The sequence below is a fragment of the Rhynchophorus ferrugineus genome, unplaced genomic scaffold (genome assembly GCF_030347505.1).
Source record: "Rhynchophorus ferrugineus isolate W39M unplaced genomic scaffold, kcgeb_rfMv2 rfM3, whole genome shotgun sequence".
NCBI lineage: Eukaryota > Metazoa > Arthropoda > Insecta > Coleoptera > Curculionidae > Rhynchophorus > Rhynchophorus ferrugineus.
Genome location: NW_027472582.1, coordinates 68,566,399 through 68,593,565, shown reverse-complemented (window position 1 = coordinate 68,593,565; position 27,167 = coordinate 68,566,399). Strand labels below are relative to the sequence as shown.

The 27,167-nt window shown below is 31.7% G+C and overlaps 1 protein-coding gene across 4 annotated transcripts in view; it reads right to left on the bottom strand.

The window, feature by feature from the left end:
* The window catches only part of Ten-a (Teneurin-a transmembrane protein), a 1,091,387-nt gene that overhangs the window by 535,687 nt on the left and 528,533 nt on the right, over positions 1-27,167 (bottom strand). For all 4 annotated transcript variants that reach the window (XM_076399553.1, XM_076399555.1, XM_076399556.1 and 1 more), the window contains one exon: positions 20,626-20,784. In XM_076399553.1, coding sequence (XP_076255668.1) covers positions 20,626-20,784 — 159 coding nt within the window. The remainder of the gene's footprint in view (positions 1-20,625; positions 20,785-27,167) is intronic.

The window sequence follows — 27,167 nt, the reverse complement described above, 5'->3', positions numbered from 1 at the left end:
TAAAGTCATTTAACTATATGGGCGTTCTGGCAAAAACCAGGAGGTGGACATGATTCCAAAATTAAAAAACTTTGAATTTTTATTTCGCTATAAGTAGAAAATTCATCAAGTAAGACTAAAACAGAAGAGTACAAAGCAATTTACCACCAAACATCATGTTGTCGAAAGAGAGACAAAAGTTACAGCAGCAAAAATGTAATGCAACCGCAGAGGAGTCAGGATTGCAACAACTATGGATGGTATGAAAAATAAAGAACTAGGAAAATACCTCAATATCGATACAGTTCATTCATTTCACTTAAAACTCATGGATTATATAAAAGAGTTACAGAGAATAAGGAGAGCAAGAATGGAGATGAAAAAAATCACAGGGCGATTTAAGCCAACCTGGAATGAATATATCAAATAAATACTTCAGAAGTGAGGAAAAATTCCAGTCGAAGCAAGAACTGAACATCGATATGGAATGAAAGGAATTTATAATTAGAGCCAGAAATAATTAAAAAACCTAACACACTCACACCAAAACACCTCACGCTCGGTACAATATCGGAATTAGGGTGGTAGGTACTGGAACACCCCACTACAGTCCGTATTATTCAGTAGATTTGATACTGACTACGATAGCAGCATCAAAAAACCGGAAAGATGGACAAAATACGTAGTGATGGAAATGCCAAGAAAAACTCTACATTTTTATAAAGTAAAAGTTTTTCAATAGTAAATAAACGGATCAGAGTATTGGTCTCGATCATATTTGAACCATCCTCGTAGCTGAGAACCTAGGTTAGCCAGTAGTTCCAGCCCAGATAAATCCTAGTTGGTAAAAGCGAGACTTAGCAAAGATAAAATAAAACAAAAATACATTTTATTAACAATTATGTTTTATATAAATATAACGATTAATTTGGTATACATCAGGGTATTCGCGGACTCCCCCCTACATAATTTTTACCTTTAAACGCCGAGCTGCGAAATGAAAAAGCCCAAATTATCAATCTAATTTTAACTGTCTCCGTTCCGAAAATACTTAAAAATACATCAGAGGACGATTAATAAAATTAAGAATTCAGCTGAACAACCGAGATAATTTTTTGATAAAATAGAATTTATAATTTTAATTAGAAAGGCTTTCGGTAACTTTAAATCCATTTAAAGTCTAACGATAAGGGGTTTTTCTTAATTCTTCCTCAAACCGTTCATCCAGACAAGTAATAAAACCCAATTAACTTATAATTCCTTTATCCGACTTTCCTCTCTCTTTTATTGGAAAACAAAAATAATAAACTCCAATTTTCGAGTAATTATTGTAGGAGGCTTTAAGAGACAATCGACGTGGAACAAATGGAAGCTATCAAATGATCTCCAGTAATTAAAGTTTCGTTTGGAGCGGTGCAACGTTTTCGGTTTAATTAATATTTAGTCGAATGTAGCGCGTTTTGTATATTTAATTACGGGTAACTTGTTCGGTAAACTTCGGGATATAAGTTAACGTTCAGACTGGCTTCGAATTTAACATGGTAAAATGGAGTTTGTCCAAGAAGTTTCTAAATTGGGGATTGATATCCGATTCGGGCAATTCCGTGAGTGATGAAGTTTGACATTCGATTTTTAATTAGGCCATCGCAAATTCTTGCCACTCTCATTTTGATGTCTGCTCAATAACCCATATTTTGTGATGGGTGGGCATTCAGGGACAGGCAAGGTGACAATTTTTGGAAAACTACTTTGTAAGAATTCTACATATTTTCTTTACCGCAATAAAAATTATTTCTGTAAAAAACTGGAACTGAAAGAAAATAATGAGGCTTGAAATAATTAAATTTAAAATTCCCACTAAATCAGTCAGAAATCTGCACGTGACGTAGTTGTTTTGGTCTCACCGAACGGTTTGAATGGATTATGGATTTATTTGCACATCATTTTGATATTTTTGTATAATAATTAGATATTTTTTCGAGTATCATTAGTATCAGGGCTAAAAAGGTAATTATATACATCGCTAACAGGTCAATTGAGATGTCCCCAGCCTGACACATAGATGGAGCTACTAGAATTAAATCTATATGTTTTTTAGTTAGCCCTAACCCTCAACAGATGCGTGTATAAACTTGATACTTGTTGGATTATTAGTTTGTGAATCATAGCATTTTGAGTGAAGCAACTTTTGTTATTGTGGAAAAAATTGATAAAAAGGAATTTCACGTGCTGATAAAATATTGTTTTGTGACGGGAAAGGATTGGTATGCTAAGTTCAGACGTGGTGAAATGAGCACCGAAGACTGCTGCGCTGCTGTGCTGCGCGAGCCCACATTTGACCAAAAACAACGAGTGAGCTGCTGATGAGCCAAAAACAATAAGTTGCTGATTCGGAGCAGTGTTTGAAGATGATCAAGCGTAATAAACTCGAGTTTTTGCATCAATATGTGACAATGGATGAAACATGGCTCCATCATTTCACTCCGAAGTCCAATCGACAGTCATCCGAGTGAACTTCTCACGATGAAACCCGCCTCCAAGCGTGGAAAAACGCAACAGTAGGCTGGCAAGGTTATGACGTGTGCGTTTTGGGATGCGAATGGAATAATTTCCATTAACTACCTTGAAAAAGTAATGACCATCAATAGCGACTATTACATAGCGTTATTGGACCGTTTGAAGGACGAAATCGCCGCATTTGAAGAAAAAGAAAGTGCTGTTTCACCAAGACAATGCACCTTGTAACAAGTAAGTGAAAACTATGGCAAAAATCCATGAAATATTCATTCTTTCTCATCCACCGTATTCTTCAAATTTGACCCCCGACTATTTCCTGTTCTAAGATCTTAAAAGAATGCTCGCTGGGAAGAAATTTCCGTCGAATGAAGAGGTGATCACCGAAACTGAACTGAGCTATTTTGAAGCAAAAGACAAATCGTACTACGAAAATGGTATCGAAAACTTGGAAGGTTGCTATAATCAGTGTATCACCTTTAAAGAGAATTATGTTGAATAAAAAAAAATTGCCAAAAAGATGTGTTTTTCTATGGTAGGCCGAAGACTTTTCAATAGACTTGTTAAAAACCCCACCAAGTTGTGTATTTTTGATCCTAGATATTTATAAAACATTGCAAAGGGGGAACCAGCTACTATAGTTTGAACACTAGTATCATTCTAATTTAAGTATTTACTATTTTAAGTACATTTAATTGTCTTAACTCGAATTAACGTAATATCGAGGTACATAGACTGTTAATAACATTTGTTTGAACATTGTTTATGAGTTTTTAATAGTTTTGTTCTTTTTCCCGTTACCAAATAACATACGATATAACATAACATATGCTTCTACGAGATTCGAATGCCAAATAGAGAAAAAAGAGCTTCCAACTGAACTCAATGTTGTTCACTATCGGCCATACGTTCTCAAAATACAAAAAAAGGTAGTTAAATTCGAGCCTTCTCAAGTGTCAATCATATTGCTTCATGATTAAATTACAAGACGCCAATATCAATTATCGGGTTTCTTGTAAATGAAATAGTTCGACTTACCGTCGGAACACCAGGTTAAGGATAAGTGACATATATTTAATTGAACATTGTGATTTTATCATGTTTTCACAGCCTGGCATGTACATTAAGGGAAACAGAAATTTCAAACCTTTCGAACTATACTTAGGTACGTACGTACGTAATGTATGAACCAAATATTCTCAATAAGGTCAAGTAAAATAAAGGAAACTAAGCAGATTCTTATGAAATATTGACATGCTTGAAACTTGATGAAGAATTAGAGTTGCACATGCTTATAAGATTGTTATGCTATTATTAACATGTATTTGAAAGTTACAATTTATGCATTTTATTTACCCAATTATTACAAAATAATTTGATACAACACTGAGCAGAAATAACACTGTTGATAATATGTGAGGTTGGACCTCATTTGTTTTGTTTATTGTCCATGATGAGTCCATAATAATTTTGTTCAACTATTTAAAATGAATATTTTAGTAGCCCCGTCAAATATATTTACATAGGTTTGCCATCAAAACAATTTTGATATGCGTTGATTTCAAGAATACTATTCTCACAGTACGAAAGTGATGATTATGCTATTATTGCCTCTTCTTTAGAGTTATTACCTGTATTTATTAATTTTCTTGCCAAGTGTTATACTGATAGTATTTTTACTTAATATCCCTCAGTATTCTACCACATATCATGATTAATACGTCCTGATTAGTATCACTCGCTTCTATTCTATTAAAGTTCTCATATTATTTTTAACATTACACTTTCAGTTACGGTAACAGTACAGTTAGTCGACGAATCAATAGTGGGTAAATTTAAGTAATTTGCCTTTCCCTTAATTCCATTTCAATTATTTCATTTTATTTCCGTTCGTTGTACACATTTTTTAAACTGTGAAATATAAGGTAAATAATCCAAAATAAATCGAACCGACCTAAAAACTTCTAAGGTTCGATATAAACGATGATTAGGAAACGGTAAGTAACGTCAATGTTTTGTAGCGTTTCTGATTGACGTGAACTTATGTGAATTAAAATGGCGAATTTTGAAATGTCTTATTTTTATTTCTGGTAAAATCTTAATAAACCCTGTGTCAATTTTAAAAGAAATATTTTTTAATAATCTCCCTCTAGTTAATAACTACTTTAAATCAATATTTTTGTGATTCTGTATTACATTCATCTAGTCTATTGTGATATTGTGATATATTGTGATACAGTTCTATATAGGTTTTGAACGCCAGAAAAAAAGGAAATAAAAAATAAATTATCGCTAATAAGTCTGTGTTCAAATCTTTGAGCATAGTCCTTGATATGCTCATTGTTATGCCTATTGTCACTACAAATGTGCCATGAAGCAATAACTATACCTCGCAGAACCTTATTTTGCTTTGGTCTGCATTGGTTCAAAGTTTACTGGTAAAGCAAAAGTTTATTAAATACTGATAGAGCTTAATATCTGCCCAATAACTAATATACATTTTTTGTGCTTATCATCTTTTCTTAACATATTTTCTGAATATATGGCTTTCATCTGTGTTTAGTATCAATAGTCATAGTGAGTACTTGGCTGTATTTCGAAACGGGATTATTTGGCATTTGGATAGGATATGTTTCTATTTTCTTTTCGGTTGACCAATGTTGTTCTCTCCAAACGCTAAGATTGCAGTGTCATCTGCAAATTTATCAACAATTTTATAGAAGGTAGGCAAGTCCTCAGTGTGCAGCTAATAAAGGACTGGTCCCAATACACTAATTTATGGCACACCTGCTTGTTTTTCGCAAGTTATATTATAATTTTACATTATAAAACGCGCTGTTGTGAAGCAGAACTATTTTAAGGCGTCTTTTAATGAATTTATGAATAAACCTCCATGTGCTGTATCAATTAGAATTACATAACAATCTGTTAGACATACCTATTCAGCTTTTTTGTTTAGCATAGTAGCGTATTCTATTCAATAACGTACATAATTAAGCTTTTCATGATAATTACTGTGAATGGAACAATCAGTGTTCCTCTGGCAATAAATACATGTTTATCCAATCTAACCGAAATTCCATATAAAGGATGTCCTTTCTGTGAAGGTGGAATAAAATGTCGATGTGTTTTCCTAATCGTATCAAAAACAAAGTTCGACGTAGCGAGAGAGACGCACGGCGAAGGGATTTTACGAGAGGGCCGGTCAATACCAGGGTGGCGATAGTTGCAGGGATGGCCGACGGAGGTCGCCAGTTTACAGACAAGATGTCTTTTTCCGTGTTAAGTTAAAACTATGTTAATAGATTTCTAATAAAAACAATTTTTTTTTCATTCTATTAGATTTTTCATATATGAAAACTCGTGGCAAAACAGTACGTAAAAGCTGAACAAACAGATTCAAGATTAATCGATCCGTTACTGGAATATTGCAACCCACACTTTTTGGACAATAATACGTTTAGTAGTGGCTCTTTTTGGAGGATCCTATACGGTAATCTGTAAATTTCGGTAATCTCTGTCTGATTTTGCGATATTACCGTTTACAAGCAATCTATAAGCTGGAACTGGTAGGAGCCCTGTTCTGTAAAGTTAAGAATTCTCTTGTTTATATTTTGATTTTAAATGGTAGGCAAAAATGGATAAATCATATATTAGTGAACTTTATTAAAGATATATCATAACAAAATAAATCTGAATAGAAATATGGAGATATTTCCTCCAGGTGTGTAAACATTCAGTTTTAATTTTAATTTTAATAATTTGATTCAATTCTATAGGAAATTCGTTATATAAACTAAAATGAAAAGACCCTGGCCTGACAGATAGATGGCGTTATTAGAATTAAATCCATATATTCACTTTGCACAGAGCTTTCTCATACATAACGCTCAAAAATGCGTGTAAAAATTTGGCAGCTGTCGGATCATTAGTTTGTGAGTTATAGCATTTTGAGTGAAGCAACTTTTTCTACTGTGAAACAAATTGATAAAAAGGAGTTTGCCGTGTGGATTCCCGTGTTTCGATTGCTGTGTTTCGCTTTTTGAAAAGAAAAAATACAGTTGTAGTAAACACTTGGCTTGATGCCGAGTTTCGCTTTAACATTTATAAAATCAACAAAAATGATTTTGAATGACCGTAAATTGAAACTAAATGAAATAGTAGACTAATACCAAATAGTCTAAAGAGATCAACTGAATGTGTACATGTATGAGAAAGCTCTGTGCAAAGTGGGTGCCGCGCGAGCTCACTTTTGACCAAAAACAACGACGAGTTGATGATTCGGAGCAGTGTTTGAAGATGATAAAGCGTAAAACATGAGTTTTTGCGTCGATATGATATATATATATATATATATATATATATATATATATATATATATATATATATATATATATATATATATATATATATATATATATGCATGCGATAAACCTGCTACAAAGCGTAAGAAAACGCAACAGTCGGCCGTATGGGGTCTCTATTTTGGGATTCGCATGGAATAATTTTCATTGACTACCTTGACAAACGAAGGACCATCAGCAGCGATTATTGCCTACCGTTATTGGACAGTTTGAAGGACGAAATCGCCGGAAACGGCCTCATATGAAGAAAAAGAAAATGCTGCTTCACCAAGACAATTCACCGTGTCACAAGTCAGTGAAAACGATGGCAAAAATCCATGAATTGGGCTTCGAATTGCCCTCATTCACCGTATTCTCAAAATCTGGCCCCCAGCGGCTATTTCTTGTTCCCAGGTCTTAAAAGAATGCTCTCTGGGAAGAAATTTTTGTCGAATGAAGAGAACATATTTAAAAATATCAGCTCGTTGTTCATATATCTAACTTAAATAATTGAATTCCACATGTAAAAAATATAAAAGTGATGTTACAAGAATTGAGGCGTTGGTAAATGAGGTCAATAAGAGACGACGGGTGTTATATAAGTCGCAATCTTAGTTTCTAGGCAACTAATCTACTTTAAATAAAGAATATATTATATTAATCACAATAAATGAAGGATATTATAATATGTTATATTTGTATCCTTACATTTTGTTTTATATTCCTTTTAACATTTCAAATTAAATGTGCTTATACAAGGTTAAATAACTTAAACGTGATGGATAAATTGCAAACAATAGACAGTAAATTTTCAGTTTTTCAAGCGAGATTTTAGGTTATGTTGTGAATGTCAGAACATATATTTACAATAATAGCTTTGGTTTGTTATTATAGTGTTTGTATATTGATAAATAATTACACATTGTTTTATTTACCATTTTTCCTCTACAAAAATGTTTATTGCTGTTGTAATTTATAGCTCATGAAAAAAAATTGTTTAAACAAATCGTACAATTATGGCGGTATGAGAGTCATTTTTTAAGAAAACCTTGCAAAGAAACCAGGCTGTTTGAACCAAGGTAGGAAAAATGATAGGGGAAATTAGCTATTTGCTCATAACTTCTGCCATCTAAGATATATAACTTTATACAAACCAAGTATAATATTAACTAACTGCTACTCATAGTGGGTAGTCTGGATTTGTAAAAGGAAATCAATGAAAAATGTCACGGTTTCAGGTACAGAATTACCTCTATTAATTAGTTTTATTCTCTGCCTCGCACTTTTTTCTAATCTAGAATCTCATTGTTACCATCTAGATAAATAGGACAGAAAGTCTTCCTAGAAGACATCCGATTATCGACCAGTGTGTTTTTGAAGCTGACGGTACTTAGTTATCCAAATAATGACACCAATACTTCTTTGTTTTCGGACAGAACTACTTACAAATATCTACAAACGCCTATACTGGTGAAGTACTTTAACAAGTGATAAATGCTAGGTTAATAATTATGTGATTTTCTTATTTTAGGTACTTGAAAAAATTATATCAAAGGTGGCTCCGGAGACTTACGAATATTCTAATCAAAAAGAATGATTTGCGGCAATTTTCTAGTGTTTACATTCTTAATTTTTTTTAATAAAATAATAATAGAATTTAATCATATATCACTTTTAAAACACAGCCTATTTCAATTAGAAATACTTGTATTTAATTGCCTATACATCGATTATTATTTTTTATCAAAATGACCGCTAAAAATATAGGAAATATGGTTTATGGAGGTCGTGTAATTTATTGAATGAAATTATGTCTCCCTTAGCACCTTATTAATACCTATTATATAACTAATTAACTAATGAAAATGTATGAATGTTTGATTATGAAATGGATGATTGTTGATTGAATGTAAGATGCTTGGACGTCGAAAGATGAATGAATCTGCTGTCTATTTTTCTGTGTGCCCTTGATCGTTTTTGGTCGATCATATTCTGTGGCCAGTTCGCGATAAGAAAAAGAGGCCTGACATCACCATAAGCTAATCGTCACTGTTTCAAAGCAATGTAAATATTGGGAATATTTAGTGTAAAAAAAAACATAACACGGATAATATAACGTCCTTTCTTATAACTTAATATAACTTAAAACCATGCTTCCCAAAGAAAAAATAAGTTCCTTCATTTCCTGCTCTCACATTTCAATAGAAGAGTCAGTTAAATAAAGTGGAAATTGTATTATTTTAAAGTCAATAATATTCGCCGGATTTAGATACCTCTGATTTCTTGCTTTTCTCTCACTCCCCTTCGAAAGAAACGACTTTTATTGAAGCAGATATTATTCCAGTGATGGGATCCATAAAACACATGACCGTTTGAGGAAAAGTATTTAAGTTAAAGCAAATTAAATTTGATCGGTAATTTACATAATTATATATCCACTGCTTCAGTGTCTTTCTCATTTATATCGCAGCAATTATCCCTTTTACTGCAATCAACTCCTTTTGCGCTAGTAAATATACAATATGTCAACCAAAAAATATATATATATATATATATATATATATATATATATATATATAGTTTTAGAAAATAGTTATCTATATATGTATTATAATATATATTTAATATTTTTAATTTATATTTAATTATAATATATTATAATATTTTTTAAATCGGCGAACATACATTAAATATATATATATATATATATATATATATATATATATATATATATATATATATATATATTACGCAAGAGACAAAATGGGAATCACTTTTCTAAACAACTTATCCCACAAAAATACATTGACTAAAAGAAATTATTAAAATATTATTTTTTTATCAGGATATAACGAATTTAATATTCTAAGACAATACTTTAAAATTTAGGCATTAGCGATCGCAAATATTTGATATTCAAAATTTTTAATTGAATATATTCTGGAGTGAGGTGTATTACTTTTATATAATATGTATTATTACGAAACATTTTGAAAATCCTGAAACTATTCAAGAAATGTTAGAAGGAATACGTACTTTAGCTGTGGTAGCAAAAATATAAATCTTAATGTTATACAGCTTCCCAGACGCCGATACTTTTTCTGGAAGAACGAGGAAAAGCTTATTAAAGAAAAGCAAATATGAAAAGTTGGCGTGAAAAGTGTGAGCAAATGTGATATGCAGAACATGATGGATTGGGACGATGTGCTTTAAGGAGTAAAGTACTTCGCGGAATTTCTCCTCATAGGGATTCTGCTGCGGTGTCGCTTTCATCCGCCATAATCTCGATATTGCACGTTTTATTCAGGAGCGTTGCAGGAATTTTTCCTGCCGTTGCTATATTTTAATATAAGTAAGGTAAGTATTGAATCGTTTTATTTTAATTTATTTTTATTTTTATACGAACGTTTACGTGATAATATTGTCTTAAAAAATTGAAATATTTACTTTAGATTATATTCAAAAATTAAAATTTTCTTGTGTATACTCCAGGTTTCCAAAAATTGATTATTAACCACCAATTATACAAGCAATAGAAGTACAATTTACAGTTGTACAACAAATATGTTCAAATGTGTGGACAAATATGAGCCAATAAATTCTACAAGAACCTCAATGACCTGACACTCTTTTACTCAACAGTTTTAACCACTTATCTGTCATTTGGGATGGAATTTGTTCGACAAAATTGAAATATAGAAGAAAGAGTTTGTCTTCCTAAATCCACTGGGGAATTAAACACAACTATGACAAAGGTTTCCCAGACAAAAGTCCATCAGGAATGGTCTAAATATACGCCTCCATCAAGTGTTCTTATATATATAAGTATATTTATAATAGGTGGCTTCCTAGGTGCTTTTAAATTTTACTAGAGCAGATTTACAATTGCCGTAAAAGTATTTGATCCAAACAATGACTAGTCGAGTTCATGGACTCGATTACTATCTAGAATATTATCTAAAAATTTAACTAATTAGGACTAATACTCATTTCAGTCATTATGAGTTTTAAATGTAAAAAAGTAAGTTTCCCTGTTTTTTCTTTGATACAGTGGTTTTAAATTTATAAACATAAAAGATTTACATAAACAGTTTAGTCATAAACAGCGAACAAGAGCAAACAAACCACAAAAGTAGTTAGTGTTCAATGAAAAACTGCGATAAATTAGAAATATTCTTTTTTAATTTTAATTTTCGGCGGCACCTTATCGATTTTAATTTGACACCAAAGGCATTTTATCATGCAGTAATAATTTTCAATCTGTTTTAATCAAAATAAACCGAAAAAATTATGCCACAAAAGCTCATTGTCGCCGGTCTCGTTCATTGTACGCCCCTGTCTATATTTCTCTCTCGTCATTCCCAAAGTCATTCTCATTTTTTAAATGTAAAGACTCTTTTCAGCAATTTTGTCTTTACCGCTTGTTTGTCGTTGGCTTTTCGATGCCACAGAATGCAGTATTAAAGGGAGAGGATTTTGACCTCGGCACAGAAGATTTTCGCCGTAAAGTGGCAAGGTGTAATTCAGCTTTTATACAGTTGCCGCTAGTTTTAGTCCTTACCCGCAATCAAAATTAAATTAATTTCACCGTGTTTGAATTAATTATGTCCGGATAAATTTTATTCTAACAGAAATTTAACTATAACCGTGGCAAAACTATATCTTGCCTTAAAAATTCTTTTCCTGTGATATACCAAAAATTATAATTCGCTTTCTTGTATAACATTAGTACTTGGCAAATTTCTCTTCAAATATGCAATTAATATAATTTTGTGACATTCCTACCTGTCTGATGTAGCTTTCTGGGAAAAATGCTTTTCAAGAACTGTACAGAAAACTGTTAAAACGTTGTTAGCAATATGTCATTATTCGCAAAAATGAATGAAGGATGATATTAATGGTCTTAAAGATAAATAAATTAGATATTGAAACAATACGACAACTATATATATTGGCAACAATGAAAAGATATAAACGCTATTTTGTAATCAGAAAAGTTATTTTTGATCAAAACGGGTGCCGCGCAAGCTCACTTTTGACCAAAAACAACGACGAGTTGATGAATCGGAGATGTTCAAGCGTAATAAACCCGAATTTTTACATCGATGTGAGACAATGGATGAAATATAGCTTCAGCATTTCACTCCGAAGTCTAATCGATACTCATCCGAGTGGACTGCACACGATGAACCCGCTCCAAAGCGTGGGAAAACGCAAGAGTCGGCTGGCAAGATTATGGAGTCTGTATTTTGGGAGGCACATGGAATAATTTTCATTGACTACATTGAAAGAGAAGGACTATCAACAGCGACTATTACATAGCGTTATTGGACCGTTTGAAGGTCGAAATCGCTGAAAAACGGCCTCATTTGAAGAAATAGAAAGTGTTGCTTCACCAAGATAATGTACCGTATCAAGAATCCATGAATTGGGCTTGAAATTGCTTCCTCATACACCCTATTTTCCAGATCTGGCCCCCAGCGACTATTTCCTCTTCCCTAACTTATATCTCAAAAAATGGCCGCTGGGAAGAAATTTTCGTCGAATGATCGACGAAACTAAAGCCTATTTTGAAGCAAAGCACATATGGTACTACAAAAATGGTATAAATTTGGAGGGTCACTATAATTAGCGTATAACCCTTGAAGGGAATTATGTTGAATAAAAAAACTAATTTTGCCAAAAAATGTTTTTTACTATGGTAGGCCGGGGACATTTCAATTGACCCGTTAGGTTAAGTTCAAATGTTAGTAGAGATAATTTAAAATCATCAGAATGGCAGCAAATAATGAATTTGGAAAACTTTAATTTTCTTGATAAAACTAGGGGCTTATCCATAATATTTATGACATATACTTTGCCGCAATGCAGTTGGTGATATTTCGCAATTCTCCAACCAAGACCAGAATAAACAACTAAACATATTCCGAAGGTATTCAAAATTCGACTTTAAAATTCAATTGTACGATTGATGTTTGCTCGCGCAAACTATTTCTCGATCGGACCGGGTGGAAACTGCGTCCCCGACACAAACCACCACCGCCGCCACCGCCTCCTCGGCAACATTTTCGCCCTATTCCATGGCGGCTAACTTTTGCATTTAAATGCCCAATCATTCCACGTCGACATGAAAAATTATTCAGTCCGGGTCGCATCAACTAGAGGCTAATTTTTACGTTTTACTTTATGGGAGTGCCGCTACGTTCGCCTGCCAGCGCCCGTCGTCTCGGTCCATTCAAATTTTTAACTCGCGACAATTTCGCTAAACGTCCAGACCGACACTGGCAGATGCACGACGACATTTTAATAGATTAATGCTGATAACGTAATAAAACGCCTTAACTACCTTCTTGAACTTTATGGCCGTGCTCTAGTTCCACTTAGTTTGGTTAAGGAATGGGAATTGTGAGCCGCAATAGCTAAATTATAATGGATTTTAAAGGCTTTCAATTGTTCGACCCAATAAAGTTAGATTACCACAATTGGAGTTCTTCTTTTTTTGTCATCCTGCACTATTATATTAATAAAACATGTTCCGTAATATTTCCATATTCAATATTACATATTAAAGTCGAATTGACTTTTACTACAGAAATAAAACATTATCAGTTTTATAATTTAGGTTTTCTGATTTTAAAGAGACAATTAGTGAAAAAATTAATAATATTGATCAGAATATCTGCACATATGCAGTAACGGTTTCCTCGATCTGGATGACCTTCCAGGATTAATGGTTTTTTACTCTTTGGCATCGTCAATGTATTGCTAACATGTACTGTTTTGTGAAAATCAAAAACCCGCATTCAACGTTGTCGGCTAGTTTTGCGTACAATGCATGATTCGAAAAAGCCTGAATTAGTATGGAATAAGTGCTTTAGAAATGGGTTCAGATGCATGCTAAATCATCTTCTTGGGAAGCATGTGTATTGCGTATCGTTAGACGAGATGAATAATAGTAGTTGATCTGAAATCCTAAAATATAAAAAACAACCTGACAGGTTTCACTTTGGAGTATGTGTTTTACTTAATTTTGACGAAAATTCAAACTTTTAGTAGTGTTGATTTTAATCCCGATGGTAAACAGACAGTAGAGGTCTTCTGGATAGCTGAAAAAAAACTGAGAGAAGAGGATGTGACAGCATTACTTTATGTTAATCCGTGTTAGACTCAAGAAGAATAAAACAATTTTGTTGAGAGTTACATGAAAAAATCATATCCTATCGCTTGAAGAACATGGGAATGATCGAAAATCTTAAATATTTTATGTCGTATGAATTCAAGCCAGGAGATATTGAAAAGAGTTTGGTCATGTGTGAAATGCTACTTCAAACCGAATATTAATGTATGAATATTCATTCAAATTTAATAAAAAGCATATTTTAAAACATACTTTGGTTATTAATCCTTCATAGTATAACTCATGCTACATATTACTAATTAATATTTACAGTTTATTTTCATACAAATAAGCTTAATATGTAAAATCAAATCGCCAATTCAATCTAGCTCTACAGAAATTGTTGCCAAGAAAAAAACGTTGTCTCAATAAAACAGAACGTTTCTATAACAACAGTTTAGAAATTTTTGGTCAAATAGGAATATGAGTAAAGCAGACCTGACTTATTGCCAATGAACTTTTTTCTTTAGGGATATATAAAAAGTAATTACTTGAATAACAATTTAGGGCTTATTGAAAACTTAGCATTACAGTAACCACTTAATATCATTGATCATGTCAATGATTATTTTAAGTTACAACAATGTAAAAATCATCAAAGCTAAGATTTCAGTATGACTACATAAATTAAACTTTACACTTCACAATATAATAAATATTTCATTATTGATTAATGATTAATCGATTATACACTATTGATTTACCAAGGGTCCTTACTTGAAAAGACAAATCGAAATGTTAAATATTTTTTGCCCACCATATTTATATAGCGAGAAAAAAATCGGATACCCTTTGTAAAATTTGCAGTTACTTTACGTACGTACGTACTTCAACGTACTTCAGTAATCCCTTATTTTAAAATGTAATCTTATATATTACTTTATATAAATATATTTTATAACATAAAACAGACCTAACTATTTCATTATTCATGATATGTAAAGAGTAAATATCAGTACTATAGGTATTGAAATATTACTGCAGAGTGAATAAACCATATGGACCTCTATACCTATTCATATTTTCTTTTGGATTAATTGTTCATCAAATGATTGACCGTCGGTAAATCCTGTTAATTGTAATATGTGAAAAGACAGCTGATACCCCCTGTATGTGATTATATATAATAATTTTTTGTTATACTTTAACAGACAACAGCAAACCAAGCATATTTGTAGATATACTTCTGAAAGTGATAGGACGGTTTACAATACATCTGAATATTATCAAATATAAACAAATTAACAGGGAAGAATCTAATAATATTTTTGATATATTGATATATTTTTAAATTATGTGTACGTAAATTTTGAAAGATTGTGAATGTAGTATATTCATGAAATAAATTCATGTATTTTTATAGTACAAAAAAGGCTAAACAGATGTAACTAGTAATGTTAATTGTTAATCAACACTTCACTTAAAACTTTTGGTAAAATGTGAAAAATATATAGCTTATATCTAATGTTAAATATCAAATAAACATTGTTAAGATTAACTTATCTAGGTTGGCATATGGGAACTGCACCATATTGTCACAATTCATAAAGACCCTATATCAGGGACGTTCATTTATTACACGACCCCTGGCATTGCACTTAATCCTTCGTAATCTTTCCCCATATAAAACACAATATGCTCGGACAACAACAGTTTTAAACTATCTAATATTCTTAATCCTTCTTGTGCCTACCTTCAAACACATTATGACGTACACTAAGTTTACTAAGTCTACGTCAATTAGTGAAAATGTTATTAATTTTCTGATTTAAATAATATCTAGGATATGTAGTTAGAAGTGTAAAAGTTGTCTTAGAAATAATTAAATTACAGATACATTATTAAACCCTTAGAGAATAGAAACTTTTGGAGAATTATAATAGGCCTACATTTTCACTATTATTCTAAATATAATTTCCCAATTCCTTGTGGTATTCGCAGTTAATCAGTATAAAGTATAACATAACTCTTGAAATGAAACGTAAACCAGCTTTTTTATTTTGGCTCGGTTATTTTCGTATCTAATATAGCAGTACCATCAGCAATTGTAGCCGCCATGTTTTAATTCAATACAGGTATATTTCTGTCGCAGTTGATAAAAAAACTAATCCTAATGCATGACGCTCTAGAATCCCGGACTTAATCCCTTTTTGTCCAGGATATGCATCCCCCTGTTATATATTTTAGCTGGAGCTCGTTTAATTTATAGTTCTATCCTTAATGCTGCCTCTTATAACAAAAAAGACAACACAGCGATAACAGACAACTCTAGGATCTCTGACAGATATTATTGAATATAAATATACTTGCATTTAAAAACGAAAACGAAAAATTGGGAAATATTTAATATAACAGATCGCTAACCAATATCAGGTCTTTTTTTTAGTTATGTATGTTTATGTCAAAATTATATAATTTATATTTTAATATGCTCCATTTTGTTGAAATGTAAATAAAAAATATATGCAAATACCATGTGTCCTCAAAAAAAGATGGGATATTTTGTAAATAAGTAAAACACCATCTGAGGATAGCTAGGGAACCAAGGCTACTGCTGTTACTATATTAACAAAAACGTATAAATATTACATATATATTTTAAATCTCTTTCATTAGAGTTTAACAATATTATAACAATAGTTATAATAATAGTTTTTAACAATTTTCCGATCAAAAGTCACCTTGAATATGTTCTGGAACTGAAACTCTTAGTCTTGTTGAGGAAGAAAGACTCGATATGAACTGAATAATGAAGTATTAAATTAAATAAATCAATATTAATTTCATTAATTAATTATATTAAATTATTTACTAAAACTAATCTAATATTGTTTGCTATATTTGAAAAATATTTGATGTATAAAAATCTATTTTTATTTAAAATGACTTCCAATATGGACACATATACGTTGTTTATCAAACATACCCTATTAAATAATGAAACATTTAAATCAAATACCATATCATTAGTTAATTAAACTAAATTACTTAATAATATACTAAAAATTGTGCGTTGTATTTTGAAAAAAATTTTCCTATAAATAATAAATATATAATCAAACGAAATGGAAATAAAAGCAAATATTATCTTTGGAAGACTCTTTGTTAGACTCTAAGTGTTACTCTTTAAAATTATTAAAAAAATAAAAACTTTGAAGAACTCAAGCTGAAGTACCAAAATTGTACTGGTTATTTGGTAGATAATCAGCCCTCTTCGTATATAAGAAGCTTTTACTTTACCAACAAATCTTAATGGACTTATGTTGTCCAACTCTGGAGTTGCACCAGCCAAAGCTATAGAAACATCATGAAAAAATCCAAAACAAAATATTGCGAGGTATCGTTGATGCTTCATGGTATATTTTTAACGACAATCTGCATAAAGGTAGAAACTATCGAAAACTATATCAAAAACTATACCCAAAGACATGAACAGAGGCCCCATCGTCACACCAATATTGAGGTTCTCCAGCTCCAGATAATGATGGCTTAGTCAGAAAATTAAAGATAATAAAACCTAATTTGCATTGCTAAAAAAATACTCCTAATAATAAATACTAAATAAATTAATGTTGTTGCTATTTTTTAAAATTTTATTCCCAATATTTCATTAATTTTACTATTATTATATTTCGTTGGACTAAACGTTATTTAAATATATTTAAAAAATAATATTTACTTGTTAATAATGGAAACAAGATTAATTACGTAAAAGGCAATAAACGATAATTTCTTATTCGTGAAGGAATAGGGGCAATATTTCAATACATCCCTCATTCATTCTTAATATGGGAGTATCATTAATCTCTGGCCTTGTTTAGAAACGCAAGCAACGTACCCCCTAAATGAGGCAAAAACGTGCGTAGTTCCAACCTGGACGTGTCGCAGCGAATCCTTTTTAATTTAGACCCCTGAAGGGGCGCCGGATCGCACCAGACCAGATTCACAATCACTATTAATGCTTCACTAAGTGGCAATAAAGTTTACAGGCGTCGGGCCCCGGCACCGAAATTAGTATGCATCGGCGATGTTTCTAGGGAGAATTACTCGATGCGCGGCTAACTGACCGTCCTTCGTCGAGAATTGAACTAACGATGTCACAAAGAGCCCAGTTGTTTGATTTAAGGTGGAACATGTCGGCCAATTTAGGCCAATTCTCAGTCCAAGCCAGATTGTATGAATTATGATGAAGCCCGTATATTGTCTGTTAATTTACAGTTCAACTTACCTGACTTCTCACACATAATAATTTAGATTCCTACAAATTACAAGCACACACACACACATACTATACACACACACACACACACACACACACATATATATATATATATATATATATATATATATATATATATATATTTGGAAAATATGTTATGTATTCCTATGCTATTTAATTGTTATGTATTATGTATGTATTACCGTTGGAAAGTATAAGCACATATTAGACTGCTCCAAGCAATTATCTCCGTCCTTTCTTCTTTCACAATTTATACAGGAAAGGGTTCGTACAGCTTCTCCTGACATCAGGAATTGAAAAAATCAGTCGAAGCATGTACTTCTAGCTAGCCTTTTGACTAGATTTTTGACTATCGACTGTTTCGACTGTTTTCAGTCGATAGCTCCATACTCACCATATTCTTCATTTAAATTTATTACTTAATTTAGTCACAGTAGTATCTTAAAAATAAAAGACGTATCTCTCCTGGTCTGTCTCGTAAGAGATCATTCACGGGGATCACTTATATGTAACAATCATTCATTTTGAAAAACTATGATAAGTAACTAGTTGTAATCTAACAAAGAAAATTACATAATATTTCGTATTCATAGAACATATGTACATTTTCATTTACAATGTCGCGGGAAATCATGACCTTGAACAAAATTCTTAAAGCTTAACATATCACCAAACGTAACGGGCGCTAGCTGCTCAGCTATTTTCTTGTTTGTTATTTCACTAACGACATAATTGGTGTACAGTTATGAATTATTGAATGTGATTAGTCCTATTTTATGATTATACGTCTAAAGATTTTATTTGCCATTTGATTGCCAACGGAATGATAATTAAACTGTATAGGATATATAAAAACATCAAATGAATGTATTTTTATTCTTAACAACTGGACAATTATTGCGTAATTTAGTAAATTTTTACTATTTCAACTTATGTCACACATTCTTTTATTGAGTAAAATTTCTTTAATCGAATATGACAATTAAAATAAAAATTATGCTCGAAGAACTCAAAAAAATTGTGTCAGAACGACTAAGGTACAAACGTATAAAAGGTAACCCCAATAATTAGGTACGACACAATATTATAGAACATAAGAGATATAAAAGGAGTAAAGAAAAATTAGTTATCAAATTGTGAACCAAATGATTTTTGGATAATGAAGACCTAATATTACTATCACCTTGTCAGGATGAAAATATTAACAGGCGAGTTCGAGCAGTACAGCAGAAGACTATTAACGCGAGAAAAAGGTGAATTTTAAAGCTCAAACAAATTGCTGAAATAGCTTAACTTAAGGCTATAGTGCAATGTGAATAATAAAACAATCTCATTCTCAATTCATTACTAGAATCACCAACGGCAAGAGATAGATAAGCTGAAAAAAAGTTGTGAAATAGTTACTCAACAAATAAAAGCTAATTTAACAAGTTTTGTAGTTTTAAAAGATTTACTATTGTATTACTAAAGGCCAAAACTTTTTATATTAAATTAAAACTCTGATAGTTATTATTGAACAAATAAAGTTGAAGAAGCACCTTTAAATTGCTTACCCTGTCCATAAGCTATCCTATCCCTATACCTGTAGTGAATATCTCTATTTATGTCTTATAAAACAAGATAGAATTGCATTATGCATTAGATTTCATTATGTAAATATACAATGAATACTGGAATAAATAGTGAGTAGTTAATTGAGTATTATATTAATATCTTCACTGTTACAAATTAATAGCGCTCTCTTAATGGATCCCTGTGTTTGGTATTGTAGTGATTTTTAGTAAACCTTAAATCTAATCCTGCAATAGAAGTAGGTAGCATCTGCGAAAAATTAATGCCTGCAATTAGGATCGAATTGGATGACAATGGTCCTAGAAGCCCGGAGGGACTGAGCACCCGTTTAACATCAGTGTTTCTTATTTTCTTATAATGTGCATATAGCCAATAAAATTAATCCCAAAGCTTCTCTTTCCACCCCATGTGGGGAAATAATTTCTTTATATTTTAAGGTTAAGTAGAGAGTAACATGTAAGCATAACTGAATGGTAATTTTGTCTCTCTTCTTAAATATTTAGTCTATAGTTCTATTATGCTTGTCGAAAACTTTAATTTTACTATCGTATTCAAGGCCAACATTATTAAATATAGTATAGAATGAAAACAAAAAAAATTAAATATATATAGAATATTGCAAAAATGCACTTATATACATAATATAAAATACTTATATTATAAGTGACTTTTCTTTATAATGTTTACAACATATTGGATTACTGAGAGTTCCTGATTTTTCAAAGTTTCACAACAATTTTAGTAATCACTTGTAATTTAGGATAGTATTATAACTAACACAAACATAGTGTTTTACTTACCTTCTTGAAGATACTGTGGCTCCTGGCATGTGCTAACATCGCTACTTGATGGAGGTAGCTGATAATCTGCCCTTATTCTTAAAGTTGCCGCATGTAGGGAACCCCCACGTGGTGGTATCTCAGGTGGAGCAGGTTCCGGTGGAGAATCTTCAGTAACGTCTTGAAATAATGAAAATTGTTTTAAATACAACAGTGGGTTCTTGGAAATCTATACAACAATACAATAGTTTTAAAGAGTATGATTTAGATAAATTCGACACTCCATCCCAATGTATTTTAAAAGTATTTTAAATTCATGCAGTGTTTTCAAGCGTAAAGTGCCCTTTAACAGAAAATTTCTAATAATACTTTTGATAATTTTCATTTAGAATATTTTTGCTCCATTATTCATTCTTATGCATTTAATGTCAGTTTATAGCGATTGAAGTAATGAAATTGTGTCACTTTAAACTGACTAAATTCACCATACCTTCTAAATTTTTAGTATCTGTCTGATTAACTTTAACTAAGCAACAAAACATTAACTATAGAAGCAATATTAGAGAATTATTATTTTACTACAATCACTTATATTTATTACCTCTCAAAACAGAAAGAGAAACAGAAATAACAAATATGCAACTCCTAATAGTGCGACATATCAAAAGTCGACTGAAATATATCGACTAAAATTAAACAATTAATAGCTGAAAAGAGAAACAGCTAAAAACCTAAAATAAATTAGAACAGAAGGCAACAAAAGAGCTGAAATACCTAATAAATAACGAACAAAATAAAGGAATTCAAAACTATTTAGAACACTTAACGACAAGTGATGCAACGGAATATTCTCTCAATTAACTAACAAGAAAGATTGAAAAACCTCAACAACATCAACAATATCACCAACAACACCCGTTAATATTGACAACAATACCTGGGCTGGGAATGACAAAGATAAAGCGGAAGTTTTCTCTAAACACTTTCTAATCAGTTTAAAACACTTTTTAATTCAGAAGAAAATATCATAGTTCACGTTCATAACACCGTTCAAAATTTCCGTTTCAAATGGATCTGCCACATGAGAAATTTACTTATAAGGAGATAAAACAAACGATAGTTAAAGAAATCAATGCTAAAAAGGCTTCTGATTTTCGCCTAAAGAATCCTAAAAGAGGTTTCAGAGAAGTACATCAAATTAATAACATTCATATTTATTGCCATGGTAAGACTTAATTACTTTCCTAGCTCTTGGAAAGTGGCTAAAATCATTATTATTCTTAAACCTGTGAAAAAATCAGAAAACGTCCCCTCTTATCGTCCTATAAGCCTGTTACCTATGATCTCTAAACTTTTTAAAAAACTATATATTAATAAACCCAAAATAATCGCAGAAGAGAGATATCAGAACAGATACATAAATTTGACAACTAAATTAATAAAAACTTAAACGAACTGAATTTCTCGATATATCTTAGGACTTCGACGATGTGTAATATACTGGACTGCATGTTAAATTGAAAAATATTTTGACCCATATGAACTTTCTACTGCTGAAATCATACCTCACAAACAGAAATTTTATTGTCAAACAGGGTGATGAATACACTGACCTAGACCGAATATATTTGGGTGCTCCACGGGGCACTCAAATATATCCAATATAAGCCACAAGAAACCAACCAACAACTTCATCTTAACATAGCCGAATGTGGTTGAAAAGGTAGCGTATCAAAACAAGTGAGACAAAATATACCCATGTGGCATTCACCCTTTGTAGAAGAATAATGTTCCTTAGTAAAACTGAATAATCGTTAACTTCCGCTAGCAGACAACTTTAAATATCTGGGAATGCATTTCGATCGATATTTCACATGAAAAAAACATATACTGACTAAACGCAAACAGCTTGAGCTTAAACCAAACCAAATGTATTTGCTGTTAGGGCGTAAATCTACATTATCATTAGATAACAAGATTTTGCTGTTTAGTCAATACTTAGGCCCATTTGTACCTGGTATTTGTATGGTATTGAATTGAATGGTATCTTATGGTTTTGTATAGTACAACTAGCAAATCAAACATTGCTATTCTCCAGAGTTTCCAGAATAAAGTGCGGGTCATCCTCAATGCCCCATATAACGTCTCCACCAAAGTGATTCAGCGCGATATTTCCGTAGAAACCATAACGAGTGTGATTCGAAGTACTCTGAAAGACTATTAATTAATCACAATGCACTCGCCAAACAGTTAAAGGCACGCGATGACAGAGTAGTGGATAGGGTTCAAACGCCATGCGAACTGATTAATAGACACGTAGAGTGAGATTTAAAAATCTCTAGAATAACTTAGAATCGTCTTTAGAATAAGTTAGGATATTCTTTAAAATAAGTTAGAATAGTATCTAGAATAAGATTTACATTATAAGTTGTACAGCAGATCACTCACTGAAGCGATCTTCTACATGTCAGGATAGTTATATTATATAACGAAAATCATATAAAAATACGTATTGTCCACGGACAGATTTCTAAGAGATTATTGACAAAAAATTATCATTATTACAAGAATACACAGTATACGAAAGTAGTACAAACTAGACATCAAGATGAATTTTATTTAATGTATAGCTATAGGAAATGTTCTTTGCCAAAACAATGGTTTATGCTTGTACAGCAGCCATAAACGCTGCCGATGGAAATTAACAAATTAGCAATTCGCCTTCGGGACAAATAATAAAAACAAATGTAACATAATAAAGTTGCTAAAGCAAAACAAATAAGGGCCAGAAAGCCCCATATTTAACCTAGATCCCTTCGATAACACAAAAGAAATCGTAAAAACAAAGGACCTTTCGCTGAACTAATATTTACATAACGTGGTATTAATTTTGTATAAATTTACATGCTGTTGTCCCGTTATTTGCATCGCTCTGTTATTTCTCGAAATTCATGAAAATTCAGCAGCTCTCACTTTATTCCAGCCATCCACCGTTCACGAAAACTGAAATTGTCCGTTGATCTCGCTGTTTCCCCTCGCAATAATATAGAATTTTAGTTTTAATTCGTCTAATTAAAATTATTGTCCCTATAAACATGTAGTTCTTCTAATAAAACAGCAAAAGCACGTCATAGTCAAATGCAGTTTCTAAACCTGTAAAATTTATTTTCAACTCGGAGGAGATGTATGACGTCAGATTTTAATGACCTGCTTTAGATATCTTTAACCGACTTCGAAAAAGGAGAAGGTTCTATGTTCGGCTGTACATTTTTGTTAAATGTATGTTTACCGATTTCTCCGTCAATTGTGGGCCGATTTTGAAAATTCTTTTTTTATTCGAAAGAGTGCACTTTCGAGGTGGTCTCATTGGAACCAAGTCACGATCTGAAGAGGTGAAGGGGGTGCATTCGAGGGAAACGCTCAAATTTCAAAAGCACGTGTTGTGCACAAAGTTTTCACAATTTTTTTAACTAAAATAATCAGATATTTATGTGTAATGTTATTGCTGAGCTGGTGAGAAGGAAAATCGCAAATCTTTCAGCGCAAAAGCCATTCAGTTTGCTTTTTAAGCACTAACTATAGCATATAAGACCTCGTAGATATATTGTGGACAACTGCTTCTATGGTGTAATGTTTAAAGCATTTGGCTCCCAAACGGAGATCACGGGTTCGATTCCCGGCGGGGATAATACATTTTTGTTGTTCTAATTTAGTTAGAACAATTGTCAAATTACTTAAGTTAGGTGGCGGCCCTCAGGATCTGTCGAGCTCCTTATTTTCAGTCATTGTTTCTTTATTTCTAAATTTCCTCATACGGGCTGCACCTTAACTTGGCCACCCATTTTAATATTAAATAAAATAACTACGTAATTTATTGAGTAAATATTTAGCACTAAAAAGGAAAAATTAAAATACTTTTAACAAAGGAATTGAACCGACTTAAAAAAACAAATAAAGAACTCACTAAAATTAAATTAAAAAATAATCAAACTTATATATTTAATACAAAAAAAAACATTTTAAAATAATATATGTCTATAATAATCCTTGTAATAACCGAATAAAAATAAACGAAAACCAATACATGTATTTGGTTAACTACTATATACACACAATTTAGCTTAATACCTACCTAAACCTATTTATTTATTTACAACATTATTTTACCTATTACCTACCTACACTTTGATGTCGGTATCGAGTCCTGGTTTAGATTGATATTAAGCTAACTTGTAGATGTATAGTAGAATAAAAAATACGTGTAGTAGACAGTTTAAATAAGGTTTTCCTTTATGTCTATTTACTTATTGGAACGATTATTATGTACATATTTTATTTTAAAATGTTTTTATTTTTGTGATAAAGATCCAGGTTTCATTATTTTTTAATTTTTAGTGAGTTCCTTATTTGTTTTTGAAGTCTGTTCGATTTTTTGTTCAAATTTTTTACTGGACAGCCTGTACATAAGTCAAAATTTGTACAGGAACGAAAACATTTTTATTATAATAAAACAATTTTATATCAAGAGAAATAAATTATAAACTGTTGAACTAACAATATTTGAAATCTGTTCGTATCTTAATCTACAGAAAACTTAATATATAAAAACTTGTCACCACTTAGAGACACTGGAAATAGGATGCGACATATGCATAGATGTGGAATTGAACTTTTGGCTGTTCTTTTGGTTTTGAAAAGTCTTTCAACGTCGAGTAGACATCATTTATGGAAACATTTCACCTACTATTAAGTTATTACATGTATTTTGGTCCACAATATGTATTAGAGAATTATATTACATGAATTAGAAAGTACGAACTATCAATGTAAACAACTATGAATTAAACTCAACGTTAATTTTCTTCATCAATTTGAAGACTGCAGACAAAACCACCAAACATTTTTAGAAATTTATTGTGATGCTCTTCCGCGATATCCTAATTGTTAGTTTTATCTTCAATGATTTTCAGGTAATGATTTCGATCATAATGACAAATAATGAACTTTAAGTCAAAAATGGTTCAAAGACAATGAAGAATTTTTTAAGACTTACTGAACGAAAACCCAGCTTAAACTCGACAAGGATATATCAGACAGATAACCACCAGAGTAACTGACTGAAAGGCTATTTACCATAGTTTCAATATCAAGGCTTGTCAGGAAAAAAATCGAATTTTCTATAGCGTATTAAGTTTGGCTATGAAATATGGATTTACAACAACAATCTCAAGTGTAAACAGTAGTAGTCTTAGTATAAGAGAGGACTCTCCTATTATATAGATATTAAAACGGAATATTCTTGGTCATAAAGTAGTGCCGCGTATATGGTGAAATCAACAAGGTGTGGTGTATTATGAACTATTATCACCAAATAGATCTGTTACTGCATATGTCTACTGTTAGTATAACAAATTTAAAGTCATATTTTCAACTATTGCATGAAAAAGCTCCACGCTTTGCAAGGGTTGTGAAGGATACCAAACTTGACGCCTTGTAATTAACGGCTGGTAGTAGATGCAGCATGGCTTGGATGGCATAAAGTTTCGGAAGTTAAAAACAATTGAAAGGGTTTAGAAAAAGTTACTAGATTACTTTAAAAATTGTTTTAGTTTAATAGAAAGTGGAGATTAAAAGGCAATAGAAAGCGACACTGAGGGTCTATTACAAATCTAACATACCTGTCTGACCCATTCACTATTCAAACAGTTCACAAACATATGGCTGGATAAATCAGGAGCGTATTAGATAGCAACTCCGTCATAAAGAAATAGCGACGAGGATGTACGTCGGCGTTATTCCATCTGGACACCTGATAGTTGTTATAAAAATTATTTTTGATCATCGATTTGTTGAACCTTCTTGCACCAGTCTACCTTTGAAAATCATCAGAATAGTACAATCTCTACAGATATTTCCACGGTACAGTTCTAAAATTTTGGTGACTTATTATTTTATAGTTTACAGCTAAGAAACTTAGATACTGCAATTCGCCTTTGGTGGTCGATCACTATATTCGGGTCATTATAGTTCATTAATATCATTATAGTCAATTAACGGGAAAAATGATAAGAATACTTACAAACAAAATAGTTTTTTGTCATTTAAAATTAGCACCGTTAACACCGTATATTTTATTCTACAATTTTATTACTATTGCAGATTAAAGTATACTATACCTATATCGCATTTTACTATTATCGTTATTTGGCTAAAGTAAGGAGTATTTATTTAAGACTTCAGATTAAGAACATCCACATCTGTAATATTTAGAATTATCAGACGAAATCTTAATATATATGAACAGTAATTTCGTTCAACGAAACTTTTTCCAAAACCCATCGGTACGTGTATTGCATACGTACATAAACTTTTTTAATATCTCCGACTAATACCATTTACGACTCTGATATATCTTAATATGTTGCGTGAAAAACTTTCCTCGCAGAAAACCGGTTCTTTCAGAACCGTTTCTTATCCGAAAACTTTGCCGGCGAAGAGGACTCCGTCCGAAGTGGTTTCCGCGAAAGATCCCAAGACGCGGCTAAGATTTAATATTTATTCGA